The sequence below is a fragment of the Zonotrichia leucophrys genome, unplaced genomic scaffold, assembly GCF_028769735.1.
Source record: "Zonotrichia leucophrys gambelii isolate GWCS_2022_RI unplaced genomic scaffold, RI_Zleu_2.0 Scaffold_50_376499, whole genome shotgun sequence".
Classification (NCBI taxonomy): Eukaryota; Metazoa; Chordata; class Aves; order Passeriformes; family Passerellidae; genus Zonotrichia; species Zonotrichia leucophrys.
This window is the reverse complement of record NW_026992255.1, coordinates 41,543-62,194: the sequence shown is the minus strand read 5'-3', so window position 1 is coordinate 62,194 and position 20,652 is coordinate 41,543. Positions and strand designations below refer to the sequence as shown.

Below are 20,652 nucleotides of genomic sequence, written 5' to 3'. Positions count from 1 at the left end.
AAGGGGATGCCACTAGACAATCCAGAAACAAGCCCAGAGGTGGTAAGCCAGTTGGGGGTGAAATCAGTAGCCCATTTGAAGTGTGTGTATACTACTGCATTCAGCATGGGTAACAAACAAGAGGAGCTGGAAGCCATGGTACAGCAAGAAAGCTATGATGTATTCTCCATCATGGAAACATGGTGGGATGACTTGCATAACTGGAGTGCTACAATGGGTGGCTACAAGCCCTTCAGAAGAGACAGGAAAGGGAGAAGAGGTGGAGGGGTGACTCCGTATATTAGGAAGGCTCTCAACGCCATGGAAATTGAAATTAATTATAAGGTTGAGTGCCTATGGGTAAGAATCAGGGGGAAGGCCAACAAGGCTGACATCCTGGTGGGAGTCTGTTATAGACCACCCAACCAGGATGAAGAGGTGAATAACTTATTCTACAAGCAACCAGAGGATGTTTCAAGATCACCAGCTCTTGTTCTTTTAAATGACTTTAACCTGCCAGACATCTGCTGGGAACTCAACACAGCAGAGAAGAGGCAGTCTAGGAGATTCTTAGAGTGTGTGGAGGACAACTTGTCACAGCTGGTGAGTGAGCTTACCAAAGGAGGAACTACACTAGATCTTCTGTTTGCAAACAGAGAATGACTGGTGAGAGATGTGGTGGTTGGAGGCCATCTAGGGCACAGTGATTATGAAATTATAGTTTTCAATATTTGGTGAAACAACGAGGGGCATCAATGAAAATTCTACACTGGACTTCTGGAGGGCAGACTTTGGCCTATATAAGGGCCTTATTTGGAGAGTACCTTGGGAAGCAGCCTTTAAAAACAAAGGAGTTCAGGAAGGATGGGTGTGCTTCAAAACAGAAATCTTGAAGGCACAGGAACTGACTGTGCCTGTGTGCTGAAAGAGGAGTCGACAAGGCAAACATCCAGCCTGGATGGGCAACAAGGTTTTGAAGGAACTTAGGAATAAAAAGAGGGTGTATCATCTTTGGAAGGAGGGACAGGTCTCTCAGGAAGTATTTAAGGGGGTTGCTAGGTCATGTAGGGAAAAAATTAGAGAGGCCAGAACTCAGTTAGAACTTAATGTGGCAACTTTTGTAAAGGATAGTAAAAAATGTTTTTACAAATATATTAACGGCAAAAGGAAGAGTAAGACCAACCTTTGTTCTCTACTGGATGTGGGAGGGAACTTAGTAACTGCAGATGAGGAGAAGGTGGAAGTGCTTAACGCCTTCTTTGCTTCAGTCTTTAGTGGGAGGATGCTTGCCCTCAGGACAACTGTCCTCCTAGGTTGGTAGATGGTGTCAGGGAGCAGAATGGTCCCCCTGCTATCCAGGAGGAGGCAGTCAGAAAACTGCTGAGCTGCTTGGATGTTCATAAATCTATGGGACCAGATGGGATCCAGCCCAGGGGGATGAGGGAGCTGGCAGATGAGCTTGTGAAGCCACTCTCCATCATTTACCAACAGCCCTGGCTCACTGGTGAGGTTCCAGATGACTGGAAGCTGACCAGTGTGATGCCCATTCACAAGAAGGGTAGGAAGGAGGATCTTGGTAATTATAGGGCAGTTAGCCTGACCTCAGTACCCGGTAAGGTAATGGAAGAGTTTATATTGAGTGTTATTGCTCTACACTTAGAGGATGGCCAGGGTATCAGACCAAGCCAGCATGGGTTTAGGAGGGGTAGGTCATGTTTGACCAACCTGGTCTTCTTTTATGACCAGGTGACCCGCCTGGTGGATGCGGGAAAGGCTGTGGATGTTGTCGAATTGGATTTCAGCAAGGCCTTTCACACCATCTCCCACAGCATACTCCTGGAAAAGCTGGCAGCTCACAGTTTGGACAGGAGCACTCTTTGCTGGCTTAAGAACTGGCTGGATGGCCAGGCCCAGAGACAGTGCTGGTGAATGGTGCTGCATCCAGCTGGTGGCCAGTCACTAGTGGTGTTCTTCAGGGGTCCGTGCTGGAGCCAGTTCTCGTCAATATTTTTATTGATGACATGGATGAGGATACTGAGACTTTCATTAGGAAATTTGCAGATGACACTAAGCTGGGAGCGTGTATCGACCTGTTGGAAGGTAGGAGGGCTCTGCAGAGAATTAGAACATTTGGATGGATGGGCAGAGTCCAGCAGGATGAAGTTTAATAAGTCCAAGTGCCACGTCCTGCATTTTTGCCACAATAACCCCCTGCAGTGGTATAGGCTGGGGACAGTATGGCTGAACAGTGCTCAGGTGGAAAAGGAACTGGGCGCACTGGTCAACAGCCAGCTGAACATGAGCCAGCAGTGTGCCCTGGTGGCCAAGAAGGCCTACAGTATCCTGGCCTGTATCAGGAATAGTGTGGCCAGCAGGACCAGGGACGTCATCTTTCCCCGATATTTGGCACTGGTGAGGTCACACCTTGAGTACTGTGTCCAGTTCTGGGCCCCTCAGTTTAGGAAGGATGTTGAGACGCTTGAGCACATCCAGAGGAGGGCAATGAGGTTGGTGAGGGGCTTGGAACACAAGCCCTATGAGAAATGACTGAGGGAGCTGGGGTTGTTTAGCTTGGAGAAAAGGAGGCTCAGACGACCTTATCACTCTCTACATCTTCCTGAGGGGTGGTTGCAGTCAGGTGGGGGTTGGTCTCTTTCTCCAGGCAGCAACTGACAGGACGAGAGGACAGGGTCTTAAGTTATGCCAAGGGAAATATAAGTTGGATATCAGGAAAAAGTTTTTTATAGAAAGGGTGATAAACTACTGGAATGGTCTGCCGGGGGTGGTGGTGGAGTCACCATCCCTGGATGTGTTTTAAAAAAGACTGGATGTGGCACTCGGTGCCATGATTTAGTTGAGGTGTTAGGGCATGGTTTGGACTTGATGATCTTGAAGGTCTCTTCCAACCTAGTGATTATGTGATTCTGTGAAAACAGAAAATATTTGTGAAGATTTGTTTTCCCATGGAAAAGAGATTCTTTAAATGGGCATCTTAAAATCAATTAGTCCACTTAGATCATTGATACAAAACAACCTTGCCTGCTGCATCTCAAGCATATTGCTTTCTTTTGTGTATCAGAATACTCTTTAAAAATGGACTGCATTTGTGTATGTCTATCATAAATCTTTTTGGTAAGTTAGAAAGCTGTGACCGAAACTGCAGGAAAAACAAAAACTTTCTAACGACATATTTGCAGTGTAAGAGAATCAAGGCATCACTTTATTCTAGCCAGGATGTTGTTCTTGCCAAGATGTGCAACAGAAATAATTTCATCCACACATTGCCTGGGTTGTGCAGAGAAAATCATTCCATCACAGGATCTTTGCTAGATTTTTGACATACTCATACAGTCCAAACCCAGAGAAAGTCATTGGTTCAATCTTCATTTGTCCCAAGTTACACAGTTCTTAGTATTTGATTTCCTACTGATTATTGATCCCTTTGCCTTCAATGCTAAATAGGTTCTCATTCTTTGTTCTCTTATCTATCTTTTCCCAGACCAGGTATCTCTGACCATGCCAGAGGTGATGTTTGGAGTTGATGGTTGTTATCTTTTGTATATCTCCTGTTCTTCTGCCAGTCTGTTGAGATGTTAAGCTCATCAGGCCTTGAGTAGTGAAACAGTCCTTTGAAAAGAAACTTCAATTCCTTTCCCCCTGGGCAAAGGAAAACAAAACCCTTGACTAAAGTTATATAAACATTTAAAACCTTGTATCATTTCCAACAAAACTAGTTTGAAAAAAATTACATAGACAATATCAAAAGGAATATTAAAAAACAACTTCTTGCTAAGTTTCTTCTAACATTGACTGTGTGAGATAATGACTCTCACTTTTAAAACATTAATGGTTTGTTAAACTTTAACAAAAATGCAACAAAGGACTGAATAAGGAAAAATTACAGTGCTGGGAGTCTCCATGACTAGCAACCAGGTGCTTGTCTACAAATTGGATGCTCTGACTTTTATACCCTTAGCGCCTCCCAAAGTTTATTCAGTTAACTCCTTCTGTGCTGTCTATTGGTGAAGATCACTTTCTTACATCTTGATTGGAGGTCAGGTGTTATTATGATGGGCCTCCTAGTAGTAAGCCGGCCCTCCTCAAATGCCTTGACTACCAAAGCTATTACAAGGGGTAGGGGAAAGTGGACTATGGGAGGACATATTACAATAACATCACTATACATCTTAACATACACACCATATCTATTTCTTAATTGTGAGAGCCAACCATCACATTACTCATTCATAACAACTGTAACCACTTGTAATGGTTCTAAAAAGAAAAACTCAGTGGGGAAAAAAATGTTAATACTCCTTGAGCTCCTCCCCCCTGCCCAAGTGGAGGGGAAAACAGGACCGTGAGAAGTAAAAAAAAAACCATTAGTCACAATTTTACTGAGGCAAAAGGTGCAAACAATACAACAATACAGAGAAAAATGGTTTATCTATAAAATCAGCAAAGGCAAAACGTCACCTGGCCCCCCACCCCTAGGGGAAAACCAAAATGGTAGCTCCCCCCACGCTGTCTGCCACGTGGCACCTGGGAGAAGAGGCAGCACACTGGAGAGGGTCTTGTGGCTTGAAATAAACAAGGCCAGGAGACTTCTTCTCCTTTTTAATGCCTTTATTATAAGTGATCAGCTCAGGATTGGGCGGCTCGGCAGGGCTGCAGTCCCCGTCGCATCTCCCAGGGTGACTCAGAGGAGGAGAATATGCGCAGCTCTGTCCACTAGGGGCAGAGCCGGGGATCCAGTCCTCGTGGGAGCCTTTAGAGCGTGATGTCCCCATCAGATGTTAGTTTCCCTGGTTCTGTCCTGCCCGGTCCCAGCGTTGGGACGACTCTCTGCTCAGGGCGAGAGGGGCTCCGCATCTCTGCAGGCTCAGCACTTGGCTCCTCACGTCTGGACATCACTTTAGTCTCTCAACTCTTAGGTGGCTCGTTGTTTTTAGGGTTTTCTTGTTGCATTTTGGGGTCGGGGTCCCAAAAGCATGCTGGTCTTGGAGTCACTTTTCATAACCCCCCCCACCCTCTCAGGTGTCTTCACTATGGTAGGAACTTTAGCCTCGGGGAAGGGCCATCACCCCACCCCAGCCAGTGCTTTTACTAATACAAAAGAGGAGATAAGCTACCATGACCCGTGATTACAATAACAAAGCATGCAGAACTCTGGCAGGGACAGAGATCTGGCTGCGTCCCTGTAACTCTTTCTCACAAAAAAATATTAACCGAATTTTTGTTCATAACATGGCTCAAACCTCCTTCCCCCAGACTGGGAACAATAGAAAAACAGGAACAAAATGAAACCAAATGAGATAGTTCAAACCAGGAACTATGCTGCCAAGATGCACGGTCCTGGGCAAGCTCCCTCCCCCAGGCAGCAGCAGTGGTAGTGGCAGTGGGGGATGCTGTCACTGTCTGGATCTTCCCTTACTTGTGGTGAGTGTCTCTCCCCGACAGCGAGTGGCAATGGCAGTGGCGAGTGCTGAGTCGTTCTCTCAGTGAAGGCAGCAGCAAACCGGCAGGCAACATGCAGCTGGGTCCTGAGCAGGCTCTGGCTGCACACAGCTTGATTGGACTGGGGGCCACCCCTGCTGCTCCATTTCCCAAGGCAATCTCTGGGTCAGAAGCTGTCTTTTCAAGGCTTTGCGCTCCACGGCTGGAGAAAATGATGAACCGGGGACCTGTGGTGACGATGTGGTCTGGAAAGCCCCAGTCCCTCCCCAGCTCCAGGCCAGAGAAAGAATGGCAGACCTTATGCTTCCCCCTACTGCCTTAAAAAAAGACAATCCACTAAAGATGATGTAGAAAAGTCTAGAATACATGATTTTGTTATCCCTAATGCTAAACTCTGCCTTCTATCCCTGTAACTAGGTCACCACTGTTGTAAGATTCCAAAAGGTTAGTGCATCTATGGAAAGAATATGGGAACTGTCCCGCTTAGTCACTGAGGAACATGAGTGCTTTCAAAAAATTAGAAAATAAGTAGAAAACTGAGACTATGAAACTGTCATGGTTTAGGAATGGTACTCCTCAATTTAGTTCTCCCAATGAGACTTTGCAAACAATACTGCTGCTTAGTCATTTCTCCCACCCCCTCTTCCACCTCCCCCTCACGGTGGGTGGCCAGAGAGGAGAACTGGATGCACAAAAGGCAAAGGTCACGGGGTGAGATAAGAGCAATTTACTGTAAACGGCAATGAGATAGGAAAACTAACAGTAACAGCAACAATATCAATAAGAAAAATATAGAAAAAGAGAACGGTTCATGTCTTAGGATGCAAATGCAAGATATGGCAAGGGATGTGTATTTTATTGCCATCTGTTAGAGGTGGGGCAGTTATCTTGTGTTAATTGAGCCATCTGTTAAAACCAGGTGGTGCAGTTTTCTTTATCTCTTCCACTACCCATCCTCCCTCAGAGGAGATATCTTCTGTTAATGGGCCATTGAGTCTCACTGCATGACTGATAAAATTACATCATCCCCTTGTGAGATGCTCTGCCCAGAGGGAGGAGCCAAGCATTCCTACCTAGATGTAATCTGAAATTTGTAACACCACAGCCAGCCTTTTCCCACTGGATTCTCAGAGGAAGACCAGGCCTATCTACACCACCACTGGACCTTCAGAGGAAAACTACACCTTTATACAGGATCACTGCTTCAACAGAACCGCATCTGTCACTCCAGGAGGACTGCAGTCACCATTTAATCAGACTGCTGCCAACACCCTGACCCACAGGGTGTTAGGTTGTATTCTGGCTCTGTCAGTAGTTTGTTTTCTTTTTTGTACTATTACATTTGTGTTTTTAATTTTCCTAGTGAAGAACTGTTATTCCTATTCCCATATCTTTGCCTGAGAGCCCTTGAATTTCAAAATTATAATAATTTGGAGGGAGGGGGTTTACATTTTCCATTTCAAGGGAGGCTCCTGCCTGCCATAGCAGACACCCATCTTTTCAAACCAAGACAGATCACATGCAAAAATGCTCACCACAGATCCAGACTCAACCCAACCACAGCCACAGCCATAACTGGAAGGAATCCTTTTTCCCTGGAAGCGAGACAGTCCCTTCCCGTGTCCTAGCGTAACTTTATGATGCTGAATCCCCATTCGTCTTTTTAACACAGAAATAAGTTCTACACCTTTAAAACTAGTTCTAAGAGTGAAGAGGGGGAGACAGAAAAGCAGTGAGTTATCTGAGGCATCTGTATTCAAAAACATAGGGTTAAATCTTTAGCTTTTCTACTCACAAACTGTGTTGTCTGCAGCACAGACAGCGAGAAAGAGCTCTCCTTTGCTTTTAATTAGTTTTTAGCTAGCTGAGACAGAAAAGTTCCCTGAACTGCAGCTTTTCTTTTTCTTAAAACTGGTCCGTCATGCTCTAAACTGAAAACCCAAAATAAACACTGAAAGCTCGCACCTGTGGCCCACCAGGGCCCAGAACGCGGCATTTTCCAGTGCAAGAAGAACTAATAAGAGACTGAACAAACTGAACTACACTCCACAAAAGAAACTTTTTGAATTTACCATCTCTTTAAAGCAGCAGGAGGTTTTATTGTTTAATATTAATAATTTTTATGCTTGTGAATACTTTGCTTGTTAAATAAACAGTTTTTCCACTTTTCTCCATCAAAATCTTTTTCTGAACCAGTCAGGAGAAGGACTGCTTAAATCTACTTTCTAGAGGAACCCCTTTAAAAGTTTCCTCTTAAATTTACCCTAAACCAGGACACCCTGGCAATTACATAAGGTGTTATCACATAACATGTCTTGGCCATGCCCCCTCCCACTGATCTGGGGTAGAACAAGGACAGAACCTTAGAGATTTAAAAATATATTTATTTTAAATGCAATCAAGGGGAAAGTAATATTGCCAGAATGACCAGTATAAAATTATAATTATCTTCAAGCTCAGAATTAGTTTTTAACATTGACAATAATTTTCTGAAGGCAATGGTGAAGAAGGAGAAGATCGCTATTTTGGTATCATCTAACTCTCTGATTTCCTGGTTTCAGAAACATAAAATCATTGTTAGAAAATAACTGTAATGGTATTCCTAGAAATTTCAGTTTTCTTTTTCTGGGATGATTCTTTTTAATACCTGTAGAATTTAAGGAAGAAACCTCTAAAAATTAAAAATTTATGTGATTTGATATAGATAATTGGATTAATGTTTCTATAACATCTGTGGCAAATAATGAGAAATTTGTTACATGTATTCCTATATCTTCAGAAGGACATGGAAAATGTTCTTTGACTGCAGATGTCAAGTGTATCAGACTCTGAAGTTAGATCATCTAGATTTTGTTTGCAGAACATTACAGCTTAACTAGTAATTGCATTTTAATTGCCAATTTGAACTTGGTGGTTCTCACAGAATCCTTTTATGTTTTGTTCATTTCACTGCTTTGATTGCAGTTGTTGCAAAAGAAAGAAATCTCAGATGGTACAATTTTTTAAGGGGTGGTAGCTTTATTTTTTTGTTTCAAGTAATGTTTATTTTTGGGTACAGCAAAAAGTATCAGTGAAGACTAAGAAGTACTAGGTAAAGGTTATACTGCGGAAACTGGATGAATGATGAGTCCTCAGATTTTTCATGCAAGCAGTTTGAGTGCTAACATCAAAAGTAATGTTCCAAGATTGATATTATATTAGTGGAAGGAAACTAAACCAAATATTTAGCAGTTTTAGCACCACACATCATGCATACTTGAGTCTTTTTCTGCATTAAATTCATGCTTTTGCATCTCATTAGGCTTCAGTAGAATTACTTTTGTTTTTATGGGATTGAGAAAACAAGCCAATAGATGAGATCCTGGTTTTAAATCTCTTTTCGACCAGAAATTAGAAGCCAGTAAAAGATACCAACTGACAAAGACTCAGAGAAAGAAAAAATGTAATCTACAGAAAAGTATAGTACCTCTGGGGAACAAGACACCATAGCCTAGACGTAGCATAAAGACTTGAAATCTGTGTGAAGGGTTAGTACTTTTTTAAGAAAAGCAGCTTTGTTGTCAAAGCTGTATGTCAGTAGGATACAAGTAGTCATAAGTCTACCAAGGGAACCAGAAACATTTTTTATTGAGGAAAGGATGTTCCTATGTTTCTTTTAAAAGGCTGAATTAGATTTCTGCTGGATATGTGTCACTGGTATATATTGAACTTCTTTTCAGAGGTTTTTGCCACATAGTGCAAAGTCATATTAGTTCTGGGGCAGGACAAGCAGAACTGAGAAACAAAGCTATTTAAAATCTTCATCTATTTTTTAGTAATTACATGTCTAAATTATTAACTGAAAATAGTAAATACCTTTTATGATGCTCCTGATGTATAATACTTGAGCATCTGTCAATTATGATGAATTTCCAATGAAAGCTTAAGAGCAACTTTTGAATACTAAGTCCGTCTTTTACCTATGTTAGCATTTTGATATCAGCTGGCCATACTTTCAGAGCTCAAGAACAATAAAATAAATAATATCTGAATATATTGTGTATCGGTTTGTCGCAAGTAGTGAGCAAATACTTGGAGTATCATTCTTTTGGAAGACTATAAAGCAAATTGAATACATAACTGGGCTTCAGCAAAAAATACAAAATATTTTGGGAAAAAAATATATCTTCCTGTTTCATAAGAGTACTGGCTTGCGCTTAGTTGAACACCATTTTGTAAAAATTTTGTTATCAGACAGTAGAAACCCTTCATGATCTGTCCAGTTTTGGGATAGGTAAACATGATGTTCCAGAAGAAAATAAACTTTGTTAGAACTTGGAGACTTGAATTCTTAGAATAGAGAACATATATTCTCCATATCTCAAACATTTTTCAGACTGAACTTGGGGTTCTTGATTTCCCTATGAGTAGACAATAGTTGCAGGTATAAAATTTTGTTAAGTAATGAGTTGCAGCATTCTCCTTGACTGCCTAAAAAGAGAGGTGACAGGTTGTACATGTGAAAGCAGGACAAATTACTTTAAAATTAACAAACCCAGTCCTTATTTTATGTACTTACCTGATTTAAAATGAAAAGGGGTCTGTGTCCTTACTGAAATGAGTCTAGTCTGAAATGTAGACTAAATTTGAGAATAGAATCCCTTTTTTTTTCTTTGCTAAGTTTTCATCTGTTCTTTTACTTTCTTAGTGTATGCACATATAAATGAATCTCTCTAAAAGACAAGTTTTCTCCCTCCTTCCCATTCTTTCTGCTCCTATCAGTCTAACTCTGTCAAGTTGCTTAAGAAATGATAATTTTAAAGCAAGCATATTATATGTCCTAAAATTAGATCTGAAAAATGAGAACTTTCTTAAAATGTAGCCCAATTAAATATAAATTTTCAAAAGAATAGTTTATCAATTTCAGCTACATCATACTGGATTAGGATAAGCTTATTCTGAAATAATGGCCCATATACCCATTTATTAATTTACCTTCTCTCGTAGAATTCCGATTACTATTTTTCTTAGTTTGAACACACCTTAACATCATTCATTCATAACCACACATTGGCAAGATGGCCAGTCTGAAAAATTATTCTTGTTAATCACATTCACAATATATTAATGTCTTGGTTTGAAAAGACGGGTGTCTGCTATGGCAGGCAGGAGCCTCCCTTGAAATGGAAAATGTAAACCCCCTCCCTCCAAATTATTATAATTTTGAAATTCAAGGGCTCTCAGGCAAAGATATGGGATTAGGAATAACAGTTCTTTACTAGGAAAATTAAAAACACAAATGTAATAGTACAAAAAAGAAAACAAACCACTGACAGAGTCAGAATACAACCTAACACCCTGCGGGTCAGGGTGTTGGCAGCAGTCTGATTAAATGGTGGCTGCAGTCCTCCTGGAGTGACAAATGTGGTTCTGTTGAAGCAGTGATCCTGTATAAGGGTGTAGTTTTCCTCTGAAGGTCCAGTGGTGGTGTAGATAGGCCTGGTCTTCCTCTGAGAATCCAGTGGAGAAGAAAGCTGCTCCTCTGGGAATCCAGTGGGAGAAGGCTGACTGTGGTGTTACAAATTTCAGATTACATCTAGGTAGGAATGCTTGGCTCCTCTCTCTGGGCAGAGCATCTCACAAGGGGATGATGTAATTTTATCAGTCATGCAGTGAGACTCAATGGCCCATTAACAGAAGATATCTCCTCTGAGGGAGGATGGGTAGTGGAAGAGATAAAGAAAACTGCACCACCTGGTTTTAACAGATGGCTCAATTAACACAAGATAACTGCCCCACCTCTAACAGATGGCAATAAAATACACACTCAGCTACACTTTTCAACCTAAGACATTATCCACCCCTTATTCTATTACCATCTGCATCTTAGCCAAATCAATAAACTCTATGCAGTGAAACTTTACACACAGTTTTCACTTAATAATAGGTTTCCCTGTGGTACACAATGGGCTTGTCCATCTTTCTGTATTACCCACTAAGTGAAACCAGGTACTTGAGCAAAAACAATCCCGCAGATGGGTTCATCTTTGCCTGCGGTCAGACTAATCCAGTCTTTCCTAAAATACCTTTTATGTGTACCATAGGGACTTTATGTCCATCCATTGTGTGCAAGGGTTCAGACTCAGCAGGACTAGTGCAATTGAAGGACCCATGGGTGTTGACCATCCAGGTGGCTTTTGCCAAGTTAATGTCTCAATTTCTAAAGGTTCCCCTTCCAGGTTCCTTCAGGGTAGTCTTAAGCAGTCCGTTGCACCAATCAACTTTCCCAGCAGCTGGTGCATGATAAGGGATATGATATATCCATTCAATACCATGTTCTCTGGCCCAGGTGTTTATAAAGCCATTCTTGAAATGGGTCCTGTTGTCTGACTCAGTTCTCTCAGGGGTGCCATGTCTCTACAGGACTTGTTTTTCAAGGCCCAGGATGGTGTTCTGGGCAGTAGTGTGAGGTACAGCGTAGGTCTCCAACTAGCCAGTGGTGGCTTCCACCATGGTCAGCACATAGTGCTTACTGGGGCAGTGTGATGTAGTCAATCTGCCAGGCCTCTCCATACTTATATTTGGACCACTGCCCACCATACTATAGGGGTTTCACCCGCTTGGCCTGCTTGATCTCAGCACACATCTCACAGTCATGGATAAAGTGAGAAATACTATCCATGGTTAAATCTACCCCTCGGTCTCATGCCTTATAGGTGGCATCTCTGCCCTGATGACTTGAAGCATCATGAGCCCATTGAGCTAAGAACAACTCTCTCTTGTGTTGCCGATCTAAGTCTGTCTTTGACACCTCTATCTTTGTAGCCTGATCTACCTGCTCATTGTTTTGGTGCTCCTCATTAGCTCTACTCTTGGGAACATGGGAATCTACATGACAGACTTTTACAGGTAACTTCTCTACCTGAGTGGCAATGTCTTTCTACTCATCAGCAGCTCAGACTGGTTTTCCTCTACATTGCCAGTTGGCCTTTTTACACTTTTCTATCCAGCCCCACAGAGCATTGGCTATCATCCATGAATCAGTGTAGAGGTAGAGCTTTGGCCACTTCTCTCTTTCAGCAATGTCCAGGGCCAGCTGAACGACCTTAGTTCAGCAGGTTGGCTTGATCCACCTTCTTCTTCAGTAGCTTGTGCAACCTGTCGTGTGGGGCTCCATACAGCTGCTTTCTACTTCTAGTTCATCTCTATGATGCAACAAGAAACATCAGTGGAAAGAGAGTATTGTGTTTCCTCTGCTGGTAGTCTGTTTTACAGTGGAGCTTCTTCAGCCTGTGTCACTTGTTCCTGCTCTTCTTCATCAGTGAGACTAAAGTTTTCAACTTCTGGCACATTTGTAATTATTTCCAAAGTCCCAGGGCAATACAGGCGCGCTGTGTGATGAGGGTAATCTATTTGCTCCATGTGGCATCAGTGGCATGGTGGGTAGAGGAAACCTTTCCTTTAAACATCCATCTCAGCAGTGGTAGTCAGGGTGCCAGGAGGAGTTGTGCTTCCATGCCAATCACCTCTGAGGCAGCTTGAAGTCCTTCATAGGGGGCCAAGATTTCCTTCTCTGTTATAGTGTAGTTGGCTTCAGATCCTCTGTAGCTTCAACTCCAAAATCCCAGTGGTCAGCCTCGAGTCTCTCTAGGCACCTTCTGCCACAGGCTCCAGGACAAGCCATTTTTCCTGGAGGCAGAGTAAAGCACATTCTTCACCTCTCATCCCGTCCTGACTAGGACAAGGGCTACTGGCTGAATGATCTCCTGCTCGATCTGGGCGAAGGCTTGTTGCTGTTCAGAGACCCAGTGGAAATTGTTCTTCTTGCAGGTAACCAGGTAGAGAGGGCTCACAATTTGACTGTACTCAGGAATGTGCATTCTCCAAAAACATGGCGCCTAGGAAAGCTTGTGTTTCCTTCTTGCTGGTCAGTGGAGACATCACAGTGATCTTATTGATGACATCAGTGGGAATCTGACGCTGTCCATCTTGCCACTTTACTCCTAGGAATTGGATCTCTCAGGCAGGTCTTTTGAAGTTGCTCTTGATGGCAAAGTCAGCTTTCAGCAGAATATGGATGATGCTCTCTCTCAAATGCTTCCATTGCCGTGTTCCCACACACAATGATGTCATCAATGTACTGGAGATGTTCTGGAGCTTCACTCTTTTCTAGTGCAGCTCAGATCAGTCCATGGCAGATGGTGGGGCTGTGTTTCCACCCCTGGGGCAGTCGGTTCCAGGTGTACTGCACTCCCCTCCAGGTAAGGCAAACTAAAGCCTGCACTCTGCTGCCAGAGGAATGGAGAAAAATGCATTGGCAATGTCAATAGTGGCATACCACCTCGCTGCCTAGTCTCCAGCTCGTACTGGAGTTCCGGCATGTCCGGCACAGCAGCGCTCAGTGATGGAGTCACTTCATTCAAGCTACGATAGTCCACCGTCAGTCTCCATTTTCTGTCAGACTTGCGCACAGGCCAAATGGGGCTGTTGAAAGGGTGAATGGGTTTTGCTGAGCACCTCTTGGTTCTCCAGCTCACAGATCATCTTATGGATGGAGATTACAGCATCTTGATTCATCCGATACTGCCTGTGGTGCATCATCGAGGTGGCAATTGGTACTCATTGCTTTTCCACCCTCAGGAGTCCTACTGCAGATGGGTTTTCTGATAGTCCAGGCAAGATGTTCAATTGCCTAATGTCCTCTGCCTCTACAGCAGCTATTTCAAAAGCCCACCTGAGTCCCTTTGGGTCTTTGTAATAGTTGTTCTCAAGAAAGTCTTTGCCTAGAATACACGGCCCCTCTGGGCTGGTCACAATAGGATGTTTCTGCCACTCCTTCCCAGTCAGGCTCTCCTTGGCTTCCAACAGGGTCAATTGCTGTGACCCCCCCCATTACCCCAGCAATGGAAACAGGTTCTGCCCCCACATGTCCCAATGGCATTAGGGTACATTGAGCACTAGTATCAACTAACGTTTCAAATTTTTGTGGCTCTGATGTGCCAGGCCATTGGATCCACACTGTCCAGAAGATCCAGTTTTCCTGTGACTCTTCCTGGCTAGAGGCAGGGCCCCTCTAGCCCTGGTTATCATTCCTTTCCTGGGCATACATGCTAGAGGTACCTTCAAGGGGATCTGACAGATCATACCCAGCAGCTCAGTCATGAGAGGCTGAGGCTGCTTTCACTTTAGTGGAACTCCCTCAGTTAGTGTTTCCCTCCTTGTGTTGACACATCTATTGGAATATGAATCCCAGTATTACCAGGTAGATTGTGCCTGGGCCAGTCTGACCCTTGCTGCTGGGCCAAAGGCGGCAGCTGTGGTGTATCACCCCAGAGACACCTTTAGCTTGCTGGTGGTTGCAGCTGGGCAGCCGAACAAGTCCAGGCTTGTTAGGAACTCCGTTTACCTCAGGAAGAAGGCTTCGGGCGAATGGTGAGGAGGAAAAGGAGATGGATTCTGCTGGAGGGTTATATATCCAGAGCTTTATTCCATGGTCACACAGGTCTGAATCTTGGCAACAGCTCCAACAGAAGCCGACCGCATGGTCTAATTACCTGATTAGGCTCCCAGGGGAGGGGGAGGGAAGGGGCAGGTCAGCTACCAACAAGGTGAGAGGGGCAGGGTCTCAGGGGGGGATGACACCTAGACAGGCCAATGACCTCTGGGTATAGGGGCATCTTTTGAACTTGACCAACCACACGACGCCTTGCTGGAATGTTAAAACTGATTGACAGCCCAGCAGGGGGCGAGGGGCGAGGGGGAAGAGGGGTATTGGCACACCTGGGGAAGGGACCCGGAAGTTTAAAACACACCACAACACACACCCATTCTGCCAGGACAGAAGTAGGTTTCTGTTGTATTGCACTAAATAGTTTATTTATTTGTTGTTTTGCACTGAGTTTGGTATTTTGCACTGAATAGTATGTTTGTATCCTCATGGGTTTCCCCCCTCATATCCCATGGTCTTCCCCTCTCCCCTAAGCCCCAGTAGTGGTGGTCTCTCTCCATGTTACTCCTCCCCTCACCCCTCCCCTCACTTGTATCACATTGGCTGTGGCCCCTCTCCTCTGCCCCCCTTTCCCTGGATTTAAAATCTCCTGCCATCAGACATTCCAGCCTCTTTCCCCCCAGGGACACCGCCTTGATTCCCAGGCGGCCTCTTTCCAGAATAAAGTGGAACTCTGGTCCCGAGAGGAAAGAGTGCCTCGAGTATTTTTATTTTGTCCTTGTAAGACTGCAAGGGGCCAAGGTCCAGAGCTAGCCGGATCGGACCCCCAAAAAGGCCCCAGAGATGACTCTTACGGGTTTCACATCCCATGTCTTCCCCATGGTCACCCAGGAAGAACCACAGGTGAGCTCGGAGGGTGTACCATATCTCTCTCTCGGGGGGGACATTGGGCTCTGATTTTGCTGCCTGTGACTTTCACTGGTGCCATATAGGAACTGTTCCTCCTCACCTCCTCCCTCATCTCCTCTTGGAGGCTTCTAATTACAGCAGAGACATGGGCCTGCATCAGGCCATTGATCATACTCTCATAATTTCTAAGCTTGTTGGTGACAGAACCCACTGTCTCGGTTGTTATCGGCATTAATCGTTGCAATGAAGGTGGTGTATAGAGATGGCCCTAGATTTGCCAGTCTACAACAGTTGCCCTGTGCACCTGGCTTTGTCAGGGTCATTATCATGCTGTCCATCCCTACCAAAGAGTACCTCCAATACTGCTGCTTCTCTCAGCTGTTGGATCCCTTCCTCAAGGGTCTTCTAGTGCATTCTATGATGGTGCCCTTGCATTCTCTCCCTGGGGACAAACCTCTCTCTGATGCTCATTAAAAGCCGCTCCCAGAGGGAAAGGGGACCCTGGCTCCCTTATGAATACCCGATTCACACCTGAGTCCTGGGTCAAGGGTCCCACAATTCCTTGCCTCACCACCATCTTGTTGCACACCTGTACCCATAAGGTCTCAGACCCAAAATAACCAGGTTATATAAGCCTGATGTCCCTGTCGTATGTCTTTGTGCAGATTACGGAGACTTTCATATGTCAGGGACTTTGTGATGATCTCAACTGTTGGCTCCCCTGCAGGTTGTGAAGACGCTCCATTCTTATCCTTATCTGGCTGTTTAGTTTTCATCTTAGACTTCCTCATTTCCACAGGGGCGACTGTTGCTGGCTGTGACTGCTCTTGCAGTTCAGCTGGAACATGGACAGTTGTAACATCTGTGGGTTCCACTGCTGCACCCTTAAACTCTCCCTCTTTGAGGCAGGAGGAGGGTTTCTCACCAGCTGGAGAAATGTACTCTTTCAGCATCTGGCTCATCTCACGTACCTCCTTTACCAGAACTCCCACCCAATCTGGGTGGTTTATTTCTGAGGTGGGCTATGGGGCATGGTCAGGCTCTGGGGCAGCATCCCTAGTCCCCAGGGCAGTGTCAGGTTCTGTGGCAGCATCCCTACTTTCTGGGATAGGTGTCAGGGTGGTTATGCAAGTCAATCTTCCCTTATCTCTGAATGCTAAATAGAACAGGCTTAACAGGCGTATCAGCAACATCAACCACTGTATGATGTCATTAGCATTTAGAGAAGATTTGAACCCATCAAAAACTGGTGGGGCAGACCCAAAGAGATGGTTAAAGGGTTGAGAGAAAATTTCCCCCGGTGTCATTTCCTCACAGTAGGTACCATTATTAAAGTAACCCCAAAAACATACAGTTAGTGTGTGATAGCTCTGACTCCATGTGCCTGCCTTCCAGAGGAAGTTAAATATCCATGAATTCCTCCCCATATTAACCCATAAAGAAAACTGAATAACAGCCACAGTAGCCTTAGTTATAGGAACCATGTTTAGATAAGGGCATTCAAATGGGAGAAATATAGCCATGACCACATGCCACCCGAACCAGGGTAAGCTAGACCACATGGTGACACTTAACAAGTTTTCTGTATCCAGCACACAAAAAACTAGGTTACTCAAGAACTGCTATTTCTTTTTCACCCTTTTTCTCTCGAGACCCTCGAGCCTCACATTGGGCGCCAAAATCTGTTTTGGTTTGCTAAGGCAGGCAAGACACGTCCTTAAAATGGAAAATGTAAACCCCCTCCCTCCAAATTATTATAATTTTGAAATTAAGGGCCTTTCAGGGAAAGATATGGGAGTAGGAATAACAGTTCTTCATTAGGAAAAAATAAAAATGCAGTAATAAAAAACAACAGTGAAAGAATCAGAATACAACCTGACATCCTGTGGGTCAGGGTGTTGGCAGCAGTCTGATTAAATGGTGGCTGCAGTCCTCCTGGAGTGACAAATGTGGTTCTGTTGAAGCACTGATCTTGTAGAAGGGTGTAGTTTTCCTCTGAAGGTCCAGTGGTGGTGTAGATAGGCCTGGTCTTCCTCTGGGAATCCAGTGGAGAAGAAAGCTGCTCCTCTGGGAATCCAGTGGGAGAAGGCTGACTGTGGTGTTCCAAATCTCAGATTATATCTAGGTAGGAATGCTTGGCTCCTCCCTCTGGGCAGAGCATCTCACAAGAGGATGATGTAATTTTATCAGTCATGCAGTGAGACTCAATGGCCCATTAACAGAAGATATCTCCTCTGAGGGAGGATGGGTAGTGGAAGAGATAAAGAAAACTGCCTAATTAACAGAAGATAACTGCCCCACCTCTAACAGATGGCAATAGAATACACACTCAGCTACACCTTTCAATCTGAGAAAATGAACTATTTGTAAACACAGAAAATGAAATAAATTAAATTGTTTTCTTTGTTTCAAATTAGGCTCATGCACAGTTAGTTCGAGAAGTCGATGTAGAGAAGGTGTCAACTTTTGAGAACCCCTATGTAGATGCACTGAGAAGTTTATGGAATGACCCTGGAATCCAGGAATGTTATGATAGACGACGAGAATATCAGTTATCAGATTCAACAAAATAGTAAGTATATAGTGGCTACAAATAACTGTATCTTATTTTCTGTTCTTTCTATCAAATTAATTCATACTTTTTATCTTTGTATACTATATTTTTATGTACTTACACGTACAGTTTCTTTATGTATGTGTGCAAGGATCTGCGTGTGCATGCATATTCAGCACAAACCTGCACTTAATTATGTGAATGTAAAGACTACTGTAAGGAAGGTAGTGAATCTAGTTTAGTATTATGTGTGTGTTTCTCAAGACATAAGTGTATGATAATTTGAAATCTTACATTATTACTAGGAAAGTGCAATCAAAGGTAGACCTCTAAGCAAATCACAAAAATTGCAACGCCCTTGAACATCTGTTTTCCTTGTTTAAAATAGCAATGCAATTTAACATTGGACCCTGAGCATTGTCTAAATGTCATCTCCAAGAAATTCAGATGCTCTGAGTAATATACTACAGAGGTCTGGTAAAATTTTTCATCTGGTAAAAAAAAAAGGATGGTTAAGTCAATGGAACATGGCCATACACATAACAAAAATCTGGAGATTTATCTGCATAGTAGCCTGAGGGTCCTTATCTAGCACAATCCTTTATATGTGATTGTGTCAAGAAAAACTTTAAAATACCTTGCTGATACAGTTTAGGCAGCTAGAGAGCTACTAGTGTGTTAATTAGGTCTGCTGAGATTGACTCAAATGCTCTCTAATTACCATACATTTTGCTTCTGCTTTATCAGCCTCTCATGCGGGCTGTTCTATGTTAGGTCACGTGTAGGGGGGCGAGGGGCAAGGAGACAGAGACCGCTCTCCCCAGATGTTCATGTGGCACAGAGACCTTTATTTTCCATGCCCTACCTTATATAGAGGATTTGAAAGACCCAGTCCGGGTGCTCTCATTGGTTTGAACTCCACACCCCTTTGGGTCCTGGACCACTGACATGCCTGTAGTCTTATGAGAGATCTGATTGGCCAAAACCCTTGTTACTCAGCCCAGGGGCTGGAAACATGGCCCCAACATCTCACCATTTTTTTTCTATAAATTTTGATTTGCATTATAGCTGCAGCATTTATGTCCAGGACCCAATAGGGGAGAGCTCAGGTAAATATGCCACAGGCATTAGACTTATAGGTTGCAGATTGCAACTTTTTTTTAAAAGCAACAAACCATTTAACCAATGAAGAAAATGAAACAGTCTGTAAGAACAAGAATCATTCAACCCTTATTAAAGAAAAAAAAAACAAAAACAAACCCAACTGGAAAACTAGGAAACAATCTGTAGACAAGGAAAACAGTTTGTAAACAGAGAAATAATTTGTAAACAGATTGAGTCTTTATGTGAACTGTAGTCCCAGATTTCCATGAGGTAGTCATCAATCACTCTGATCACACGGCTCTGTGATGTCTGCTGAGGGTTTATCAGGAGGGTGCTGTCTGTGGTCCTGAGCAGGACACAGTGCAGGTCGGATGCATCTGGCAGGTACTCAACATGTCTCATGGTCTTTTGGAACACATACATATCCCCGACCCCAGGTAATGAGATCCCAAGGACCCTCCCATGTATTGGTAAGGAGGTTGTGTACCATTACCTTGGGTTTGGGCAATTGAACATTGCAGGATGATTGTAGTGATAAGAAGTGATTTAGGATAACTGGATTCTAATACTTTTAGGTGATTCAATGTGTATATACCTTTAGCTATTCTGCTTTGTGGAGTCTCACCACACATACCTCCCTTCTGTTTATTAAGTATACCTTTTAAGGCACCATGTGCCCTTTCCACTATGGCTTGTCCAGTTGGTAAATGAGGGATATGGGTTTGGTTTGATACACCCCAGAGCTGTAGAAATTGCCTGGTTTTCTGTGAGATGTATGCAGGGCCATTATCAGTTTTGATGGTTTGGGGAATGCCCAAGGATGCACAAGCTGATCGCCAGTGTGTGATGGCATCCTGTCCTCTTTCCCCTGTGTGTACTGTAGCCCATGTTGCTGAGGAAAAGGTGTCAATTGAGACATGAGTGTATTTAAAATGACCAGATTCAGGGATGTGTGTGACATCAGTTTGACAGATTTGCAAAGCACCCAGTCCATGGGGGTTCACTCCCATCTGCAATGGTGCAGCGTGACCTTGACAGTCAACACAGATGCTAACAATATTATGAGTCTCTGTGTTTGACAGCTGAAATTGCCACTGTAATGCTCAAGCACCTTGGTGGAAAAAACTGTGTGATGCCTTTGCTTGTGCCAGCAAATCTGGTTTTGGTGCTGTCCAAGCAGAGATAGCTAGCATATCTGCCCTGGCATTGCCCTCTGTGATAA

The 20,652-nt window shown here is 43.7% G+C and overlaps 1 protein-coding gene across 1 annotated transcript in view; it reads left to right on the top strand.

Annotated features, from left to right (window-relative positions):
- The window catches only part of LOC135460510 (guanine nucleotide-binding protein G(q) subunit alpha-like), a 125,916-nt gene extending 107,571 nt beyond the window's left edge, over positions 1 to 18,345 (top strand). Inside the window, exon 3 of the mRNA XM_064737366.1 lies at positions 18,190 to 18,345. Coding sequence (XP_064593436.1) covers positions 18,190 to 18,345 — 156 coding nt within the window. The remainder of the gene's footprint in view (positions 1 to 18,189) is intronic.
- The last annotated feature ends 2,307 nt before the right edge of the window (positions 18,346 to 20,652 follow it).